This window comes from Lonchura striata, chromosome 8 (assembly GCF_046129695.1).
Source record: "Lonchura striata isolate bLonStr1 chromosome 8, bLonStr1.mat, whole genome shotgun sequence".
Lineage (NCBI taxonomy): Eukaryota > Metazoa > Chordata > Aves > Passeriformes > Estrildidae > Lonchura > Lonchura striata.
The window spans coordinates 26,075,802-26,096,769 of record NC_134610.1 but is presented as its reverse complement, the minus strand read 5'-3'; the positions used below and the strand labels follow the sequence as shown (position 1 = coordinate 26,096,769).

Sequence of the window (20,968 nt, the reverse complement as noted above, 5' to 3'; positions counted from 1 at the left end):
GCACTGACCAGCCTGCTTCACAGACAGTGCTTCCTTAAAGCAGAAGATCCGAAAAGGGAGCATAACAAACTTTGCATTGAGTCAAGCAAATAAACTCTGCTCTGGCTGTTAAATTTTACAATTGCCTCAAATCTGTTTTTCTGCATGTGCTGCATTTCAGAGACTGAAATGCTGAACAGCTCACTGCTTTTTTATGCCAGAGAGAGGCAACCATGCTGCTTTGATTACACTGCTTCCTGTATAAATACGCACTATATTCTATCTACATGTTCCACAAAAAGTTGGGCAGTAAAGTTTTCTAACATAGTGTTTCTTTCCACATTATCTCATTACTGTAATACCTTTTTTATATCATCATTGTAGTACCTTAACCATGTATCCATGCTACTTCAGAAAGACAAAGAACAGTGCTTGTAGCTTAGCAAGTGAAGCAAGGGCACCACAGTTAGGCAGCATACAGTCACTGTAGCAAGTATTGCTATTTCCCTGCTTTCCCTTCATGCCCATGCGCCTGTGGCTGTGCTACAGCAAAATTTTGAATGAAGGTCTGATTACAGGGCAGAAATAAGCAAGCTGTTAGCAACTTGAGCAACTCCAGCAGAACAAAATGTGTTTTATCAGTTACATGCTATCAAGAACAGAAAAGTTGTATCAGTTCTCCCTGCTCCTTCCTATCAAAGGTCCAAAGCTGCTCTGCAGTTCTGGACCTGCCAACATCATCAATTGCACCAATACATAACAGGTCAGTGGAGATGCATCACAGGGTGTAATGAACAAATCTGAGTATTGCAACACCTCTATGAATAATTCTGGAGCTACTTATATCAGAAACAAAGAGAAGGAGTCAGCTTATAAAGACACAGCAAATCTATGTTCTTGCAGTGAGAAGCATCAAAATCTATTACAGTAGCAGTGAAGCAAAGGGTTCAAAAGAAAAAGCACACAGCAAACAGGACAATTACTGGCCTAAAGTTCTGAAAAATTGAGTGAGATTGATTTTTTCAGAAAGTTTCCACATTACTGGATCTTTTAATAAACCACTTAGGCTTAGTTATTTACTGATTTACCATATATAGTTCTGCATAAAGAACTATATAGTTGAAAGGAAATCCTCCTAGTGCCCCATTGCAGCCGGGTTCCAACAGCACTTGAAACAGTTAAAGTTACATCTTTTCCCAGACCCAGCTCTAGAGAAGAGGGAAATTTAACTAGGGGCATGCAGGACATTGTAACAGCAATAGATCTCAGGGTGCTTTCTGGATCAATTATTTCCTTCCATTAAAGAAAATCTCTCACTTCACAAAAGAAAGCCCCCACTATCAGCAGGCAGTGTTCATTTAATGAACATTTAATACTTAGTAATATGTAAGTAATATGGTGGAGCAGGTAGTTGTATATAAAACTATTTATTTCTTTTAAAATCCTTACAGAAATTACACAAGAAAAAGAGAAATCAGGAGACCCAAAACTTAGTTTATTTTAATTATTATCCTGTTGCTTCAGGAAAAGAGAAAGCATCTTCTGAATAAATTTTTCTTTTCAAAAACTCAACTGCATCTTCATTTTTCATTTCCTGAAACTTCTTATTTTGGATCTGTAAGAAAGTAAAAGGACAGGGTACATTATTTCTATTGTCCAAATTACCCTATCCTACAAACTAAGTGTCAGCAATGAGAAGGCCCCAGGAAGTTGTTGTATTCTGAAAAAAAGTTTACTTCAATCATCGTGTCTATAAAAATCAGGCAAATAAGAAAAACCAGAAAAACCAGAGACACATAAGTTTCTCAGGTACAAAGCAAATAGTGGCTTGGTTTTTCTTCCCCTCAATTAATAATTTACTAATGGCAAGTAGTAGCTTGTCTTTTAGAGTTCCTCTTTTTTCTCCCTAGTGACAGCACCACTGCCCTCTGACTAGAAATTATACATAATTACCACTCTGGAGAAAGCCCACCATTCCTGGTAAACCTTCATGCTTTGTAGAACAAGGCCTGATCTACCAAACATACTCATCCTGCTGCTAAGAGGACTGAAAAGAGACAGGAGCCGGGCTCTTCTCACCAGAATCACATGATAGCCCAGTTTCTTTAGATGCCGCTTCTTCATTGCCAGCTTCCCCTGGGGGTGTGTTGTACCCAGACAGAAGGCAGACACAGGAGCAAACAGAAAAGCCAACCTGCAACCAAGGAAAGTAGGGAAGACTTCACTGTGCAAATGCAAAATAATAATTTATAAGACTATGATTCAATGATGTCTGTTAGCACTGCAGAATGTGTCATTCTGGTAGGCAAAGTATTAGGACTGCACAAATTTCATTATCCTCTTCTTCAGGTTTAAGTAATGTAGACTCTTTTCTTCCATGAGCTTCATACAAGTACCAGCATCTACCCAAATACCTACAGCAGAATTAGGTACTTAGATCTCCACTTCTCCCACAATGAGAAAGAAATAGATCATTCAACCTTCTCCATTAATTTGACAGATTCTTCATTTACTTTGATCCTTTGCTAATGATATTCATGATCAGTCACTTCCTGCCATAATAACCTATTTGGAAGGGTGAAGAAAGCTGAATGCTTTGGAACACTGAGTTTCTGTTACACAATTCACTAGCTCTCCTTTTATTGAAAAGCAAACTGTACAAAATACATTGCTGTGCAGTGATCCAGCACATAAATGTTAAGCGTTACCCAATTCTGCTTAAGCATTACTTAAATGATGTATGTCCTGCTTCACTTACTGAGAGGTCAGTCATCTACACAAGATTAAATGAATCACCTAAAATATGGATATCATGATCCTTTTTATTCATATTATATTTCAGTAGCTGAATTAACTGACATAATATATCACTGACATGCAAATTTTTGAGACTTGAGAGAATAACTGAATGTTTAATCAGACAAATACTTTTAAAAAAATTGCTATCTGCATTCATTACAGGAGTATCAGATCACTGTGATGTGATCTGATGATATCAGATCCTGTCTCTCTCTGAAATGTTAAGTGTTAGCCTCTGTTAGAAGAAGGTATAGAGCTGGATGAATTGTTGCTCTGTACTGGCATGGCAACTTTTGGATATTCCAGTAAGCTGGAACTTACAGATATTCCATAACTGAGTCACCTACTTTGCTTCTGCAAATCAGTGAACCAAAGTAGTAACTGGATGGGATACATGCAAATAAAACTAGCATGCTAGAAAACATATGCAGTCAAAAAACCCACCTCTGAACACGTGAGTCAGGATGATCATCTGTTGCAACTATGGGGAGCACCTTCTTTCTGTCTGAATCCATTCTGATTTCAAAATCTGAAAAGAAAACAACAAAACATTTAACTCTGTAAGAGGTTAAAATTAATGTTATCATTTGAACCCATTAATTGTTCAAATTGTTTTCAAATGAACAGCTCATTTAAAAAAGTTAATAGACACCATCAATGGTCTGTTTCTAATTGCTGTTCTCTAATAATTGAATTATTACCAATAGCTTTCCCTCCCTGCAATGAATATAAAGTTATAGCTTGCCCATTCCAGGAATTTTTTTTTTTTTTTCTGGAAACTGTAGATTTATGCTCATGGAGTGAAATCATCATTTAAAGAAACTCTTGACAGACTCTTGATCGCAGTGTGTCATGCCTACTAGGATTTTCCTGCAATCCAATTCCTCATTAGAAATATTTATGAATAAAATTATTACTAGTACAGAAAAAACTGGTAAACTGGGTGGCTGGCAAAAAAAAAAAAAAAAAACAACAACAAATAAATAACAACAACAACAACAAAAAAAGCATTATCAAAATGTAAAAATCAAAATGTAGAAATCAAAAGTAGTCATATCCCATTTCATAAATGAAAGTAGAGCCTAAATCTTAGCCAGAACTCCAGAGAAGACAAGAGAACAAAAGAGAATAAGAGGGGAAAAAGAGCAGCTACTGTTTGGTTTTGTTTCTAACATGATTTGGTACTAACATGTCAACTCTGCCAAAGCTGGCCACATTGGATTTATGTATAATTAACATCTGCTTGCTGATACCTGAAAAAAAGTCCAAAGCAGCTTTGTAAACAAAAGAAATCATAAACATTTTAGTAAATTGACTTAAAAACTTTAATAGAAGCACCATTAAAAGTAGATTCACCAATCAATGACATAATTTGTTAAATTATTGTATCTTTAAAGTGTTAACTTTTAATCACTTGCACCCTATTCAAATTTATTTCCATCTTATCATTTGGGGGGTTATAAATGTGTATTAAAAATAATATGACAGTAATATCACTTCATACCAATATGATATCTGTATGGCAGCCGAACATTTTGCCGAAACATGTTCTCATCTCCCAGAAGCTCAATCAGTGCCTCCTGAGCCTTTCTGAGATTAAGAGATACTAATGAGGACAAATTCTCTGTCAGCACAAAAGCAGGCTTTGTGAAAGAAGGGCTGTCAAGTTCCATACATGTTTTCACAGAGCGAAGCATCACTGTGTTTTGTTCTTTAAGATCATCTGAAAAAGGATACAAAAAATATCATAGCCAATATATTATCCCACAGAATCTTTAATTTCATTATCATTTATAGTCTGTTCTAGCAGAGCAAAATCCATATGACTACTCTACTAGCGGTACAAAATTGTAATGTGGAAACTAAATCCTTCTACAAACCATTCCAAGGACCTAATTGTAACTGAGAGCATTCTAAATCCCACTTTTACTCATGACTCCAGGTAATAAAGTTAGTCTGCAATGGTTATGACTGCCTGTGTTTAAGTGCATACCTATTGTTAAACTGTTGCCACCATGGGACCAAGACAATAAGCCTGATTCCCTAGTGCAGACCCAGATCACTCAGATCACCCATCACTACATAGCCTTGTCTTGAGGACTTCAAATTTAATATTAATCATACTTGGGTTCTTTAATTTCTGATCTGCTAACACAATTACAACAAATTACATACGTAGCCAGACATCCTGTTTAAAACAAGAACATGACAAAGTAAGGTCTCACCTGGCAGTGTAAGTTCATCCTTGCTGTCCTTTTGCAGCAGCTCATCAAGTGCACGGTGGGGAAGATATCCTAAGATGCCAAGTGAATACACTGCCTTCAGCAGCTCTGTGTTGGAAATCTGAGGCAAGCACTTATTCAAGCAGCTATGAAGAGTCTCAAAAAACCTTTTCCAAAAGGAGAAGAAAAATATCTAAGCACACAAATAAGCCTACATAAAATACATATTTCTAACAAAAGTACAACTTAGAAATCTTTATTATCTTGTACTTTGTGTTATCTAACACAGAAGTTTTTGATTCTTACTTTCAGGATACAGCTACCTATCAACAGATTCAATAGTCTGGTCAGTCTAGAACCTGTTTAATCTTTCAGTTAGAGAAAAAAAATCATATTTAGAAAAAATATGAAAAGACACAGCAATTCACCTTACAGATGAATGAAATAGAATTATGAGCTCATTCACAAATAAAATTAAATACCAGTTGCCATACATTACTCTGTAATGACTATGTAACATATTATCAGGCACTCTAAATGAAAACCTACAGATGCTTTTGGACTCTGGGAACATGGTTGAGTCGTGAATACACTCGAAGAACAATCAAAAGGTTTTTCAAGTTAAGGAAATCAGGGTCTTCTGTCACCTTCTCAGCAAAAATATCCAGCAACTCAGTAGGCTGAAAGCCAAGTGTCTCACAGGCAGAGAGAAAAAGGACAATCTAAAAGAAAAGATAGTTTTATAAGTAAAAAAAAAAAAAAAAAGCAGTGAAGTTGATCCTACCTGTTGATTTCATATAAGACATTTTGAATGAAAGTAGATTTTTCAAAACTTTTGTTTCTTTACTTATCAATAAATAGAACAGCTTTTTAAAAATGTAACAGCTTAATCAGATGGGTATTCATAAACATTTGGTCTCCAAAGATCAAGCACAATCATGAAGAAAGAGTATTTGATGCTTCCATCTTACCTATTAGTACCACTATAAATTATTTGGTCTCAAAAAATTTACCTGTCTTTTGTCCCAGAGGTAGGCAGTAGAACTAACATAGTCTGCTAATGCTGAAAACAGTTTCACATTATGGTACTGGAGACTGTGACAAGCTTCCAGAATGAGAATTAACTGCCGAAATGGAACATCATGGACATTTTCTGTAACAGATCAAAGAAGGACAAATGATAAAAAGCAACAGAAGCTGTAGGTTGGAGACATTATAGGAACAATTTGGTTAAAGGATGGAGGAGGGGAGAAATATGAAGAAACTGTGGAAGACTATGACTAGCTAGGCACAGGTCAACTGAGCTAAAACACATAAAGAAACTGCAAAACAGAAGAAACCAAACTGAACCAGAATCAAGCTACATTAATCAGCAAAAGGGGACAAATTAACAAAATAAGTAAGAAGATTGTGTTCCCAGGACATCTTCTGTTCCGGGATTTTTGATTTTCAGCATGCACCAAAAAAATGCTGAAGAAAGTCACTGCTCCCTCTTTGTATGCCACCTGGCCTGTGTGCTGAGTGTGGTGAGAGTCCTATGGGAGAAGGCAGGCTGTGCAATTAAACATTGTGTCCTTACATATATGAACAACCAGGACAAATAAAAACTGTATAAGCAGCTTCAACGCTTCTGGGTAATTTCTATTAAGAATGCTATTTTGCTACCTTCATGCTTTTTGAGACACAAATTCTTATGTATTTTAAGCATGAATCAACACATACTGACCACATATACATAAGTAATATATTGGAAAGGTATAGAGAGAGGTGAAAGCACAAGCCTTCATTTAATATTTTTACGGGCTACAGCATGAGGTTATTAAGCAGTAGTCAACAATTAAATCAAGGAAATCAAGTAATCAAGGAAACACTATTTTCCCTTTAGTTCACCAACTAATCACACTAAGTCACCAATACATCCTGTAAGTTGCCAATTTCCAATTCAGATTTGTTATAAAATTTTATTTGAAATCTCTTTTCCTTGCTAAAATTAAATTCTTTTTCTTAAATCCTGTGTACAGAAAAATTTAAAGAAAAATATGTAATTCAGATAAATGTAGAAGAGCACAGATGACAACAGCTATTTGTTTTTATTATTGATCAGTAATTTTCTGTCCTGCTGCTTGTCAAATGGCTCCACATAACTATAATATCCTGTAAAACAAAGATGTTTCCTGAGTTTTAAAGGAAATCAGAAAAGTGAGATGAGACAATAATTAGGAAGAATTTGGTATAAGGAAGGGAAATTTAATTAACATATTTTTTTCTTACCCTGGATCTTTTTACTGCAGGGATTCAGGATTGGAAGGGAGCAATAATTCATTGCAGCAAGAGCCGAAAACATACGCAGTGCAAGCAGGAAAGTCAAACCGTCTATTTCTCTCACAACTGCCATCTAAAGTGAACCAGAGTTTATTAAATCTTTCATTCTTCAGGTAATTTTTCATTCTTCAATTTTACCATTGCTTTCTGGTGAAGACATTATCACCAAAACTTTCCCAAAGTCCTTAGTTCAGATTATATGAAAGAAAAAGAAGCAAAAAACAGTAAAAGGATATAATAACTACTGTCAATTTCTTAATACACAATTATAGCAGGTCAAGTGCTCTAGAAATGTGTCACTAAACAAGTTTCCAGCAATTTGCCTTTATATGGTTATATTAAAAGAAAAAAGCCTCAGTAAGGTCATTTCCAAATACTGTGAATACACATCTTCTAGCAGCTCTTAACAAAGAAGCAGAAATAAAACAGATACAGTTAACTTAAAAGTTCACAGTAGTCCAATTATGGTTTTGCATGTGCATAAAAACTATAAGCCTCCAAAGTGATTCAACAGTATATGAGTGGACTGTATTTTATACAAACACCCAGCTATGAATGTGGACTGAGGCAGAGAGTCAGCTCTGATGCCAGAAAGGAGATTTCATTCATCAAAGCCATCATTAACTGATATAAATGACAGTAAAAATGAAACTACAAATTATATTGACTGTTAAAATACAGTATTTTTACTGTATGTGTATCAGAGGTTAAATACAAAATGCATCTATAAGAAATTGACCTGTAAAAAAAAATAGCACCCTGTGGGCTAAGAAAAAGAAGTGCTCCCTTTCGTTAGCAAGTGCAAATGTTATTTTCCTCTCAGTTTTATGATGTTTCATAAATGCTATTAAAACATCCGACATCAGAGCCCTACAGTCATGTGATGAAAATACCAGTAAGCCCTGTTTGAAAGAAGGTTTCCAAAAGGGTTTTTCAATCAGGTGACAAAACCCAGTACACCCTGCCATAAAACTTGCTGCTCCCAGCCACTGTATTTCCCAGGAGACCTATGATATACATAGAAAAGCAAGACCATGGCCTTGGGGAGCTTTGGCATCTCAGTCCCACCAATCCTCCTGCCCTGTAGTTACTGGACACAGCCCCATCGCAGACCAGTTTTTTGTCACCTCATCTTCAGCCACAGGCTGGGCAAAGGAATCAGGAAACAGCCTGTAAACACTTCTATGAAACACCATGTGGCCAACCCAAACAGGTGAGGGCACTGCTGTTTTACTGCCTCAATTAGTTTTGTTACCAGCCTCCAAAAGAAGTTCTTACAGATACAGCTGGACTCTGATGCACATAGCAAATACAGTTACTTTTCTATTACATTTTCTCTTTCAGTGTCTGCAAAGAACCATACACAATTTATAAACAATGCAGGAGCACAGGCTTTGTGGGAGTAAAAATGAGCCTCCAACCAACTTTACCTCTAATTTCTTTTTCAGAAAAACTGGAGCATCTTTTCCCAGGCATTTCATCAGGTTCTGCAGAATAAAGATGTCTCTGATACTTGAAATACGCTGCTCCACTAGTAACCTGATGGAGAAACACACACAAGAACTCTCCTCATTTCAGCAGAAACAGGTAAGTACCCCCACTCTTCTTCACTGATGTAGCCCTCAAGTGAAAGCTGTAATTTCTTGCTCCTCTCCCATCTTCCTTTTTTTGAAATGCTGACATAAGTCTACATGACATAGCTGCAGCACAGATATTTTACACATGGAAACAATTATAAATGCTTTCTTAGTGTTAATCCTGATAGATGAATTGTTGCTGCTGATACACTGCTTAAGTATCTGCTGATACACCTGAGCAGACTGCACATGTGACAGTGCAAATATGAGTGCTGTTAAGCCTCAATGAATTAACACCTTTCTGCAGAAAAAGAAAATTGCACATTTTTATCTTTAAATCATTGATGCACAGGCAAGTTCTGAAACAGACAAGAAACTCAGGAATGGACACAGACAACTAGATGCAAGTGAGGAAAAAACAAAACAGTGCTGTGGGCTGAACAGGAGGTAACACGGAGATCATCTGCACAAGATGAAGATGCACTCCTAGCACCTCCTCTTCTGGCTCCGTGAGTGGCATTGTAATTGTTATGTGTGAACCACCCTTAAATATACCTGCCACAGGTAAACATACCCACAAAAATATTAAGTGTCACTTTCTAAAGCAAAGCACTGGTCTGAGACTCATCCCCGCAAATGGGCCAGAGCTCCAGACATCAGGACAGAAAAATGTAGACGGGACTCCTGCTTTCCACCAACTTTTAAGAACTGTGTACCTGCACTTCCAGGAGAACCTGGTTTTTGGGTATCATATCCACTTTCTCAAAGCAGAACATGATACAGGGTCAAAAGTACTAATCCATGGCAAGTTTTGTGATAGTCTCAGTAAAATCAATCTCATGGGAATGAGCAGATTGGTTACACACAAATCCCTTGGGCCCAGAAGAAAAGCCAAAGAAGTTATTCTGATAAATCACTAAGCAGAGGGATTTGCTGGACACAACTAGTCTTCATCTGAATTTTCACTTACTAAACTGCAAGAAAATATTCCCAGGCTGTTAAACAATGCTTTTCATTACAAAAAATCAGACAGATCCCTAAGTAAGATAGTCTCATTACTTCCTGTATGCATACGGAAGACAAAGGAATAGATATGTGAAGGGACTTGATCAATGTCACAAAAAAACGACACTGGTGGAGCTGCAGTTAGAACACAATTCCCTGTGGACCAGCCTAGCACCCTTTACCACTGGGAGCCCTCCTCCTTGAAACTGCAAAGACACTGCCCAAAATTCACTGTCTAACACAACTGTTATCTCATATGATCATTTAAATCTTAAAACCACAGAATGTATTTTATGTGCAGATATACCCTTAATGATTTCTAACAGACATGCAATCAAAGAACATTTCAATATGAAGGACACATGAAATATATATTTTTCTCACTGTAATCCAGCTTGAAGAGCTCTCACATTCTTGTCTTTATCCATCCCTGCTAAAGTAGTTGCCAAAACTGAGATACATCGGTTATCAAGTTGATTGAGCTTCTCCTGTTAGAAGTTTTGACAATGTCAGATTACTTCAAACCAGTAAAAGTCTCAGGAAAGAAAAAATTACCACTCTTAACCTGTACCTGCCATTTTGATTTTCCCCCTCAAAAGTCAAATTACAAGCTTTATTTCTGCAGAGCCCACAAAGTTTCACATCAGTCAAACTTAGTTGATTTGGAAGGGGTAATGATTTTTGAGATTTCTCCTCTCTTTTAAATCTGAAATCAGACAGTGATTCCAAAAGTTAAGGAAATTAGAAGCACATACAAATGAATTATGGGAACTGTTTCCATGGATTATCAGACTAAACCAGGGATGTAATCCAACTCTCTCTGATACTGCATAGCTTCCCAGAATTACGCACTGGTAGTTCAGCCCAAATTCAGGAGAAGGATTTTCACTTACTTGGCACACTCTCACCAAGGTCTGTACCAGGAGCGTGTTCTGCGGCACGCCGAGGCTCACCAGGGCGTGCAGGCTGAACACCAGGTCCCCGCGCATCATCCTGCGCGCGTGGCGCAGCAGCTGCTGGCACAGCTTCGCAAAAGCCGGGTGCTCAAAGATCAGCCGCTTCTCGTAGCGCTGCTGCTCTTCTGACAGGTTTTTGACGAGCCTCCAGGCCGTGGTTAAAGAGTTTGTGTAGTGCTTCATGGAAACAGCTGCCTCTGCAGCCAAGTCCAGCGCATCGCAGGGACAGGCACATTTCTGGAGGCTGGTAAAGAATGGGTCACTGTAGTCCACTACATGCTTCGCTTTGAAGCTCCCAGAATCATCCACCTTTTCAACTTCCAAGGAGCTCTGGGAAGCCTTCTCACTCACCAAAGCCTCTGCACCTGTGCTATAAACATCTGCCTTTTGAGATACAAATCGAAGAGACGATCCATGAAGAGAAGGCAAAATATTTAAAAGTAATTTCCTGAAGTTCTCATTTCCTAAGGGATCCTTGTATCTGCCAATCCATAAAATGTGTTTTCTTCTTGTGGCTGAAGATTTGGGAGTGAGCACGGAACTGTACCTGTGCACGCATCTGACAGTATTTAACAAATAACTTATTTTATTATTCATTTCTGCTAATGCCTCATGAACAGATTTGAAATGCCAACTCAAAGTAAGGGATCCGATGACATTCTACCAATGGAAACAGTTCTGGAGAAACTGCACAAGATCAGCCATCTGTAAAAACAATTGAAAATTGTAGATTAGTTCCAAAACTCTCCCACAGTTTTAATTGCCAAATCTGCACACTTTTACAGGAAGGGACAAGATTTGGTAAAAGATCTCTGAAAAACGGTTTGCAGAGAGGTTTTATTTGGTCTCCTACATTTCAGTCAAACAGCTCAGCACAAGGACAGCCCGGGCATCAGCTCTTGCTTCCTCCTTGCTGCTCTAGCTGCCGGCTCTGCCGGGAAGCAGAGTCTTTTCCTACGGGCCGTTTCCCCAGGCACACGCGTCCAGACAGGGCTCTGGAGGGTCCCTGCAGACCTTCAGCTGCGGGTAACGGGATCCCACCCGCCAGCCTGTCCCAGCCTGCCTGCCATCCCACGGGATAGCCCCCTTCCCGGTACACCCGCGGGCGCTCCCGGTGCCGGGGAGAAGCCGCTGGGTTTCCGGATCACTTCCCGCTGGCCCCGGGAGCGCTGCCCAGCAGGGCGGGACAGTACACGGGGACAGAGGGCTTTCGGCGGCTCTGCAGCGGCTCGGAGCTCGCGGGCGGAACGGCGCGGATGGCGCGGGCCGGGCCGGGCCGGGCCGGGGTCCCGCGGCCGCCGTTACCTCGCACGCGCGCCGCCGCCACACCGGGCCCGGCGCGCCGCGAGCTCCCGGCGCGCCGCGCGAGACGGACGGCGCGGGCCGAGGGACAAACCGCCGCGGCGCGCGGCGCGTTGCTGGGCAACGCCAGAGCGGCCGTTGGAGGGCGGCGCGCGCATGGCCAAGTTCGTGGTGGCGGGTGAGGGAGCCCCGGCGGCGGCGGCACCTTGTACCGGGAGCCGGCGGGGCAGCCCCGGCGGCGGCACCTCGTACCGGGAGCCGGGCGGGGCAGCCCCGGCGGCGGCACCTCGTACCGGGAGCCGGCGGGGCAGCCCCGGCGGCGGCACTTGTACCGGGAGCCGGCGGGGCAGCCCCGGCGGCGGCACTTGTACCGGGAGCCGGGCGGGGCAGCCCGCCGGGCTTGCAGCAGTCGCCCCTGTGTGCGGGCTCAGCCCCGTGCCCGTCTTTGCGGCTCCCCGGGAGCCGTGTCCGCACGGCGCGCAGCCTCGGGCGGTCCCGGGTCAGCGTTCCCCCTCATGCCGCCGGTGAGGCGTCAGCATCTCTGCTGCTGTACCCACAAGAGTGGCCTCCTCGGCCCCTTGGACGCTGGCTCGGGATTCTTTTTCACCTGCAGAATTACTCTTCCTTAGCTGGCTCACAATAAACAATGTTTGGTCTTTTAAGCCCTTAGCAGTGAATGTCAAAATCATCCAATTGTGCTGCTGTTGCTTTGTTCACAGGGAAGGCTAACTGCCCTCACTATGCCAAAGCTGAACTCCTGGCTGACTATCTCCAGACTAACTTGCCCAACTTCAGGGTTCACAAGATTACTCAGCACCCTGACAAGTGGGAGGTAAGAGATTGTAAGTCAAGTTGCTGGTAGGTGCCCCAGTGCTCTACAAACCAAGAAATGTACTTATCTGCAGAATGTTTCTTCTTCTCTTGTATTAGTGGTTTGCTGTGTAGATAGAGGTGCTGCAGAAGCAGCTCTGGCTGTGACAGCCAGCCTGAAGAAAGGTTGCAATGTTTTGAGCAACTGACATCTCTGAGTTTTATCACAGAAGATGGGCACGAAGTGTGGACCAGGCTCAAGCTGTATTATGTCAATAAAAAGTTTTAGGTGGTTTTGCTTGGTTGCTTGGTTTCCTGGGGTATTTTCTAAAGTATAAATGGCTGCTCAGCCTGTAAATCTTTTGCTCACTGTGATTACATATATCTTCAGGGTTGTTAGTTGTCAAGAGCCTTTGTGGCATTCAAGAGTTCTGAATTACTGTGGAAGTAAGTAGTTAAATATCACATATTTGTTTACAGTGTGGATGGGCCTGTCTGAGTACTTATGCTGTAGACATGCTGCCTATAAGGCTCTGAAAATACTGCAGTCTTACTCCATGAGATAGACAGTACTATGGTATTTACTACCTCATGTATTTTGCTTTACACCTCCACCAAGTAACTTCAACAGTTAAGTGAAAAGCAATTAACCTCTTCACCTTACTTACCTTCCATGGCTAAGTAAGAATCCTCAGATTGCTCTCTGCCCATTGCTGTCTTCCGTACCACTAAGACAACTAAGTGAAATCAAGACCTTGAGGTGAGCTATTCCAGTGTATCACCGTACCTTGCTTTGTGTTATTCCCGCATTTTGTACCCACTGGTACTTAAATTCTGAAGTAGCTTGTAATTATATATTGAGTGGAAATAGTAAGAATACTTGTAGTTGTAATGTTTAAATGTTACTGTATGTGGTGTATTAAAACATCTGGTGGGGATGTTTGCATCAGCAGTGGCTTCATGACATTTGTGAAACAAATGGATGGGAACACAGGCAGTGTCCTATAATTTGGAGAGAACTGTTGGACCGTGGAGGGAAGGGTCAGCTTCTGGGAGGACTTAATGATTTTCTGGAATATGCTCAGGTAATAAGCTGCCTTTAATACTGTAAGCCCATGTTTTACAACATTGTTGTTCCTTTTTCCTCCTTCAAATGTAAAATAAAGCTATTGTTAATGTTACCTTGATGGATTTGGACTGGATTTGCTTAGAGATCATCCTTTTTGTTCTTAGCGATATTATGGCATCACTTCAATGATGCTGAGTGAGGAAATGTTAGACATTGCTGAGGAGAACCTGCAGGCACACCTTGAAATTGTAAAAGAGGATGAAGAGATTAAAAGTCTTATCAAGCCTATACAGATCTGGATTACCAGGTGAGAGTGAAGAGAGTATCTGTGAATTCTACTCTGTTCAGAAGAATGCACTTTTTCCTATCACATATAACAGGTGTAAGCATCTGAAGTTAATCACAAATCCCTGTAATTTCATGATTTGACTTGGTTCTGCACCCTCACTATTAGTATTTAGCTTAGCAATTAGTATATAGCTTAGAAATAATTTATGGTTTTTTTACATTTTACACCAGTTCAAATAAGGGGTATGAACAGGCATCATATAGACCTCAGATCAGTTTGGGGAAAAGCAAGTATTTACAAAATAAGCTAGAAATTTTGTAGTGCAACTATCTTGCATTAAATTTTGTTGGAAATATTAGAGTAGGTAAAGAGTAGGTCATTACTTATAGAAATTCCTGTATTTCTAGTAGTCCTAATAAAGCACCTCAAAAAATTGTGATTCTATAAAGACATACATTTTAAGGGGTGGCATTGACTGAAATGCATAGGATGGAGAAGCCTTCAGATGAAAGGCTTCTGAAATGAAAGGACCTAACTCTTTTCATTCTCACCCTGTTCAAATGACAAAAACAGCAGCAAAAGATACAAGCGAATGGTATCTTTAAATGTAATCAAGTACAAAATAAACACCTTTGTGCTTATATAATACTTCCAAACAAGCAGTGGTTCATTGTTAACTGTAACTTTTCTACATCCTCTCTTACCAGTGCATCAGTTCCAATCTGTTATCATCTGATCCCGCTGTTGGCAAATGGAGAAGTGTTTGGGATGACCACAGAAATCAGCATCCATTTGCTTGACACTGAGCAGTTTAAGGAAATACTTTGTGGTATTGTAATGGAAGCTGAAGACATGGCATTCCCACTTCTTCGCAGTATTTCAGAGCACACAGAAACAGATCAGGCTTTTATTGATGCTGATATTATCATTGTTCTTGATTATGTCCTCTTAAACCTGGAAGTCCAATCCCTTGAGAACTACATCAGAGAAGTGAGTGAGATCTGCCAAGTGTATGCTCCCTTGATTGAGAAGAATGCCAAGAGTGAGGTCAAAGTAATTTCATCAGGAAAAACCTTTGCAAACCTTAAGGCAACAATGTTAAGGACATATGGCCCATCCATTCGGCCTGAAAATATCATTGCCATTTCGACATCCTGGGAAAGTGCAGCTAAAGCCATGCTGGCCAGGAAGCTGAATATGAACACAGCAGGTGAATATTTATGTAGAGTTTGGGGAATTCAGTGCACCTTTGAGAGTATATATTTCATTCCAGGACATAGTTGATGTGCATGCAGAAATGCACAGCAGTGCACCCACTAAATTTCCTGGCTGTACAGAATGCCAGAGTCTGCTTTCTCTGAGATGCAGCCCTGCCATTCTGGTGTGTATTTCATACTGGAAATATGCTAAGGAAGACAAATGTTTTGCAGATTGAGAACTAGAACTTCAAGATTGCATTTGCACTCTTTAGTGTATTGTTGTTTTGGAGCTGTGAATAAACATTACAACATACTGCTGTGCAGATAATGAGAGTAAAGTAGAACTGTGTTGTAGTATTATTTTGAGGTTAATTAACTTTAATTTTCAGGTCAATTGTTATAGCTTCGTTATATTTGCACAGTTCTGCACTGCATAGCAAAAGGGTGCTCTGACAATCTGCTCAGCATCAGGATTGTCTAAGTGTTGCATAGCTAGAACTGGTCGTTGATGACAAGTCTAGATATTTTGGAGCCTAATAAAATAGCAAAGCAAGTTAATAGACTGAATAGTCTATCAGCAGGTTATTTGAGAAAATCCTTTTGCACCAAAGCAGGTAGGTTTATTTAAATGATTGTTTTTACTGGTTATATATTTGTTTTTAGAGGATTTTAAAAGGAATGTAGCTGTATGTTTGCAATATAATTTATTATTGTTTTAAGAGTTAAATGTTTACTAGATTTTGTCTCTTATTTACAGTAACATGATATAAGTGAAAGCTTCTTTTTCAGCTTGTGATGAGGTTTCATATCTTAGGGAGAACTTGGATGCATTTTTCAGATCAAATAATTACTGCTAGCAAGGCAGGGCACACATTTAAATTATTTTGAAAATAATTTATGAATCCCATTTTTCTGAAAGTATTTGTCTTTTCACTTTCCTTTGTTACAGGAGTTAAAGATGTGATTGTTTGGGGCAATATTACTGGGTCTACCTACATTGATTTGTCACATGCAAAACTTTATGGATATGACTGTGCTATTCGGGGCCCTCCTAATTTTCAACGTCCTTTGTTGAATATGATTTATGATAGGTACAGTACAGATTTATTTCTTTCAAGTAAAATTAAATAACTGCTTTTAATCCACGTTTATCTAAATTGTGTAATAAAGCATCAATAAAGGTTTTTGTTGTCAAGATTTGTCTTTACTGATGGGTACTGTACATAAAGAAAAACACAATTTGAGGTTCTCCATCTGAAAAGAAGTTGGGTAATTCCTAGTGCTGTGCTATTGCACTATTATGCCAACTCTGTTTAGAACTATATTTTTCCTACATTTTAAATGGGTTTCTCTTATATCATGAGCAGTTTATAAGAACTGATGGAAGTCCGGATAGTGATTTAGATGTCTAGTTTGCATGAAGGAGCTTTGAAATAGTATTAAACAGATATCTGAACCTGAATTACATGGAATAGGCCTGAGCATACTAATATTGTCAGTTTCCCAAAACAGATGATTTGGTAATATATGTGTGAAGATGATACCTAGCAGCTAGATAGCTTCCTGTGGAAAGAACAGTAGCAGAGAAAGGGTGGGAGCAGTGAGAGGGCAGCAGATGTTACATAAACCCACGCCTGGTTGTCTGAATCTCCTACTCTGGTCTAGACGTAGAATTTACTGGAGAGCAGACATTTCTAGGTTTGTACTGAGCCTCACACAGGCAGACTGGTTCATGGCTGGGTTCTTACAGAAAACAGTAATATATAAATTACATATAAAATATTAAATTACAGTAATAATAGAGCAAATGACCTAACTTTCATAGAAAGTAGGACTTGTTACTTTTTAAGTCACTTTTTTTAGACTTTTTTTTTCTCTGTAAAAATGCCTTGCTTTTAGCAGTGAAGTTTGAGGAAATTTTGACTATTTTCTTTCCTTGAGTTTAGTTCTTTTTTTCTCCAGGAAGCTACTCTTCCTGCAGTCATCTTAGTTTTTCATGCCTTTTGTCTCTGTTTTTTGTTGGCAGTGAATGGATGCATTCAGAGCTCCTGTCTGCACAGAGTACGCTGAGTTCCCGGGTGTCCCGTTGTACAGGAATGTTACCTGCTCATGCGATCGCCACGCTACTGCGGTACTGGTACCACAGCTCTCCTTCTGAGGAGATCATTTCTCTGGGAGTACTTAGTGAAGGTAAGGCTGGTTTTGCTTCACATGTTCTCTTGTAGATTTGCCCTGCACATACTAGCTTTCCCCCATCTATAATGTTATTTTTATCAATATTTTTCATTTAATAAAATCTTGTAAAACAAATCATACGAGACTAAGAGTTTGTTTCATCATAAGAACTTTCAGATCTAACAAAGCTTGGAATAATGCTCACTTTTTACAGGCATCTCTTAGGTTAATATTGTCTTTCTGCGGATGATTATCTTAGTCTTTTAGTTAAATGCTTTTCTGATGTATGTGTTTTGTGCAATAACTCTTTATAGTTAGAGCCTGGGCTATGGAAGTGTGTTCTTCTTGTGTGGTTATGTAAACCAATGAGTAGAATATTTCACTGCAGCCATTTAACCCTTATGAAATCAATATTTCCCCCCTCCCCTTTTAAGATGTACAACCAATACACAATTGTGTTACTACAACACAGGAAAGACACCTGTTGAAGATGGTCCAAAGGAGTGCCACACAAAATGATCACAGGGATGAACACCTCTCTTATGAAAACAGGCTGAGAAAGTTGAGGTTGTTCAGCCTGGAGAAGAAAAGGCTCTGGAGAGACCTTATAGCATCTTTCAGTGCTTAAAAGTTTTTATTAGGAAGATGGGCACAAATGTTTTAGTAGGACCTGTTGCAATAGGACAAGGGACAGTGGATCTAAAGTGAAGGAGGGTCAATTTAAATCAGATATAATTAAGTTTTTTAATGAATGTGGTAAAACACTGGAACAGGCTGCCCAGAGGGTTGGGAGACACCTCAATCCTGGAAACATTCAAGGTCAAGTTGGATGGGGCTCAGATACATTTGAAGATGTCTGCCCATAGCAAGAGGGTTGAACTAGAGACCTTTAAAGGTCCCTTCCAGCCCAAACCCATCTGATGTTATGATTCATTCACATCTAACTAAAGCAAAAGTTACAGTAAAAGGAACATTCTTTTTTGAACTGTAGATTGAAAAATACAGTGTCCATTTATAATGAGATCTTACAGTTGTAGACTTTTGCAAGTCTGTAGGACTGAAGAATGACAATGGTGAGGATGTAATCAGAAGTAATGTGTTTTGCCATTTTTTCCCCCCTCCTCTTCAGGTCAGTTTTGCATTCCTGAAGGAATTGTCTTCTCTATGCCAGTGAGGTTCCGGAATGGTAACTGGGAAGTCGTGACAGAATTAGAAATTAATGAAACGACCCAAAAAGTTCTAGGACGTTTATCCCACGAGCTGGTTCAGGTGAGGGTTTCTTGAGTCTCGTGTATGCCCATTCTGCCACCTATGGGCACGTTGTGATACAGCTTTGAGCGCAGACCTTTAAGTGTTAGATGTACAAACTACATACATACACTTATGCATGGTAAAGACCAGGTATTTATAAGTGTAAGGTAGTATTTGTGTATCGAAATGAACAGACAACTGTTCTGCCCAAAAGGAGATGATAAAATAAGTTTACCTATAAAATAAGTTTACCAAAGTTCTGCAGACTTTGTGCAAACAGAAATACTGCCTTTCATTTAATGTTCTACATTCCATGTTGATTTTGTTTATATGGTATTCAGAGTATTTCTAGGCTAGAAGACATATCTTTTGGCATTTTTATGACTATGACTTTGCATGAATGAAGGTCAGGCCTTACTAGAATTAGGGACTTTTCAGAAAATACAAAATCATTGAGCACTATTTTCATAATGAAGCTCTTAGTTATTTTTGTCTCTTAGTGAGACAAAAAGAATTTATTTGTACTATTGAAATATTTAAAAAGACTGGTTCCAAACTCTACATCCCAGCTTTAATAAGGTCTTGTGAACTTCAGTCATACTAGTAATGTATAAGAATTATTTTGTTTTAACATTTTTTAAGTTTGTGCTAGAAATTAGAGCAGATTAAAATAATGGGTGGTATTAAAATATGCTTTTTCTTCCATTTAGGAAAAGCTCGTTGCACTAAAGGAAATAAATGAAATGCATCCATATGAAGCAGAATAAAAACTCCACATCTTCTCCCAAGTGTTTCTCTGCTGCTTTTCCTGTTATTTTGCTTTTCAAGTTCTGTCTTCATTCATCAAAATAAGAACAGAGGAACACTAAAGCGTATTTTAGTTTTGTTTTTTCACCTTTTCTCTATTTTCAGGTTGTGAAATTCCTGCATTTTTCCAATGTTCTCACCATTTCTTTCTAATTTTCATTACTACAGACCTTTTCCCTAATTTGTTTTATTTCTCCTTTCCTTCAGTTCTTTCCAGTACTTTTATATCAGCCTATTCTTTACTATGAGCTGTTGTTTGCCATTAAGGATGGGCTGAAGAATGGGGAAACTATTCAGAGTTAGATGCCCAGTGCCTTTACTAAGCACAAAGCCTTTTGGTTATTCTTGCTTGTTTTTTGAGAAAGGACTAAAGACACTGTAAGATATTCTTGATGGATGCAGAATTTAATTATTTAGCTAACCATGACCTTGTTTAACCCAGACAGGGAATTCCCAATTAGATAAGAGTGTCCTTCCCTTCTGCTCTCTACAGTATGGCACTGCTGTTCCATTCCTCTTGTGTCAGCGTTAAATGTAAGCAGAGGCCATCCCACTGCTGGCAGCAATCTGCTTAGTTGTGGCCTTCTCTTGTGACATCAGTATCAGGTTACCAAGTATTCCCAAAGTGCCCTGCATTATCTCCTTGCACGTTGAAGCATTTTAGGAGGCTAGCAAAAATAGCTCATGTTTTGCTTTCTTTTCACCAAAATGAAAACCTTGACTACTGGGTCAATTTAGCTAGAGCTGTCTGGAAGAGAAAATACTGAAAATTCCCATATTAAATAAACTTTCCATTGCCCAGAAGAGCAAACTAGAAAGAAAGTCTAAGCATTGCTGTAGCTTTTGCAGTATTTTCCTCATTAAAAAAATTCTGGTAAATCTCTAGATGGAAAAAAAATTCAAAACCAGTGTGAATGTAACATTTTTAACCTGTAGACCAAAGTAAAATTTCTACTGATTTTAATGAGTCTACGATTTCATTTGCATGTAACCACTTATTTCTTCAGACCAATAAACTATTGGAAAAACATAATTTAATGCCTGAAATATTCATATGAAAATTTTGAGGACTGTCACATACAGAGTAGAAGTTTGTAAATCCAAGGGGTTTTTTTCAGAAGTACTGAACCACAGTATTTTTGTAATAAAATATCTTCCTAGGCAAATTTGATTTTTAACAGATAAAGATGTTTATACATCTCCTTA

At 39.1% G+C, this 20,968-nt stretch overlaps 2 protein-coding genes across 4 annotated transcripts; one reads left to right on the top strand and one right to left on the bottom strand.

Annotated features, from left to right (window-relative positions):
* Positions 1 to 1,390: 1,390 nt before the first annotated feature.
* FASTKD2 (FAST kinase domains 2) lies at positions 1,391 to 12,216 on the bottom strand. Of its 3 annotated transcripts, none has more exons than XM_021538847.2 (12): positions 12,166 to 12,216; positions 10,798 to 11,565; positions 10,289 to 10,392; positions 8,753 to 8,861; positions 7,272 to 7,395; positions 6,014 to 6,153; positions 5,550 to 5,722; positions 5,004 to 5,167; positions 4,283 to 4,501; positions 3,223 to 3,307; positions 2,059 to 2,173; positions 1,391 to 1,594 (listed from the first exon to the last, which is right to left on the bottom strand). In XM_021538847.2, the coding sequence occupies exons 2-12, from the start codon at positions 11,455 to 11,457 to the stop codon at positions 1,487 to 1,489; spliced, it is 2,001 nt and encodes a 666-aa protein (XP_021394522.2). In that variant the 5' UTR covers positions 11,458 to 11,565; positions 12,166 to 12,216; the 3' UTR covers positions 1,391 to 1,486. The 3 variants fall into 3 exon arrangements, with proteins under 3 accessions (XP_021394522.2, XP_077641242.1, XP_031361241.2); XM_077785116.1 differs by lacking the exon at positions 12,166 to 12,216 and adding an exon at positions 11,924 to 12,084; XM_031505381.2 differs by lacking the exon at positions 12,166 to 12,216 and adding an exon at positions 11,714 to 11,914.
* An 80-nt stretch (positions 12,217 to 12,296) lies between these two features.
* MDH1B (malate dehydrogenase 1B) lies at positions 12,297 to 20,795 on the top strand. Its single transcript, XM_021538854.2, has 9 exons — positions 12,297 to 12,340; positions 12,882 to 12,994; positions 13,923 to 14,057; positions 14,206 to 14,348; positions 15,038 to 15,540; positions 16,479 to 16,620; positions 17,556 to 17,719; positions 18,834 to 18,973; positions 19,666 to 20,795. The coding sequence occupies exons 1-9, from the start codon at positions 12,319 to 12,321 to the stop codon at positions 19,720 to 19,722; spliced, it is 1,419 nt and encodes a 472-aa protein (XP_021394529.2). The 5' UTR covers positions 12,297 to 12,318; the 3' UTR covers positions 19,723 to 20,795.
* Positions 20,796 to 20,968: the final 173 nt, after the last annotated feature.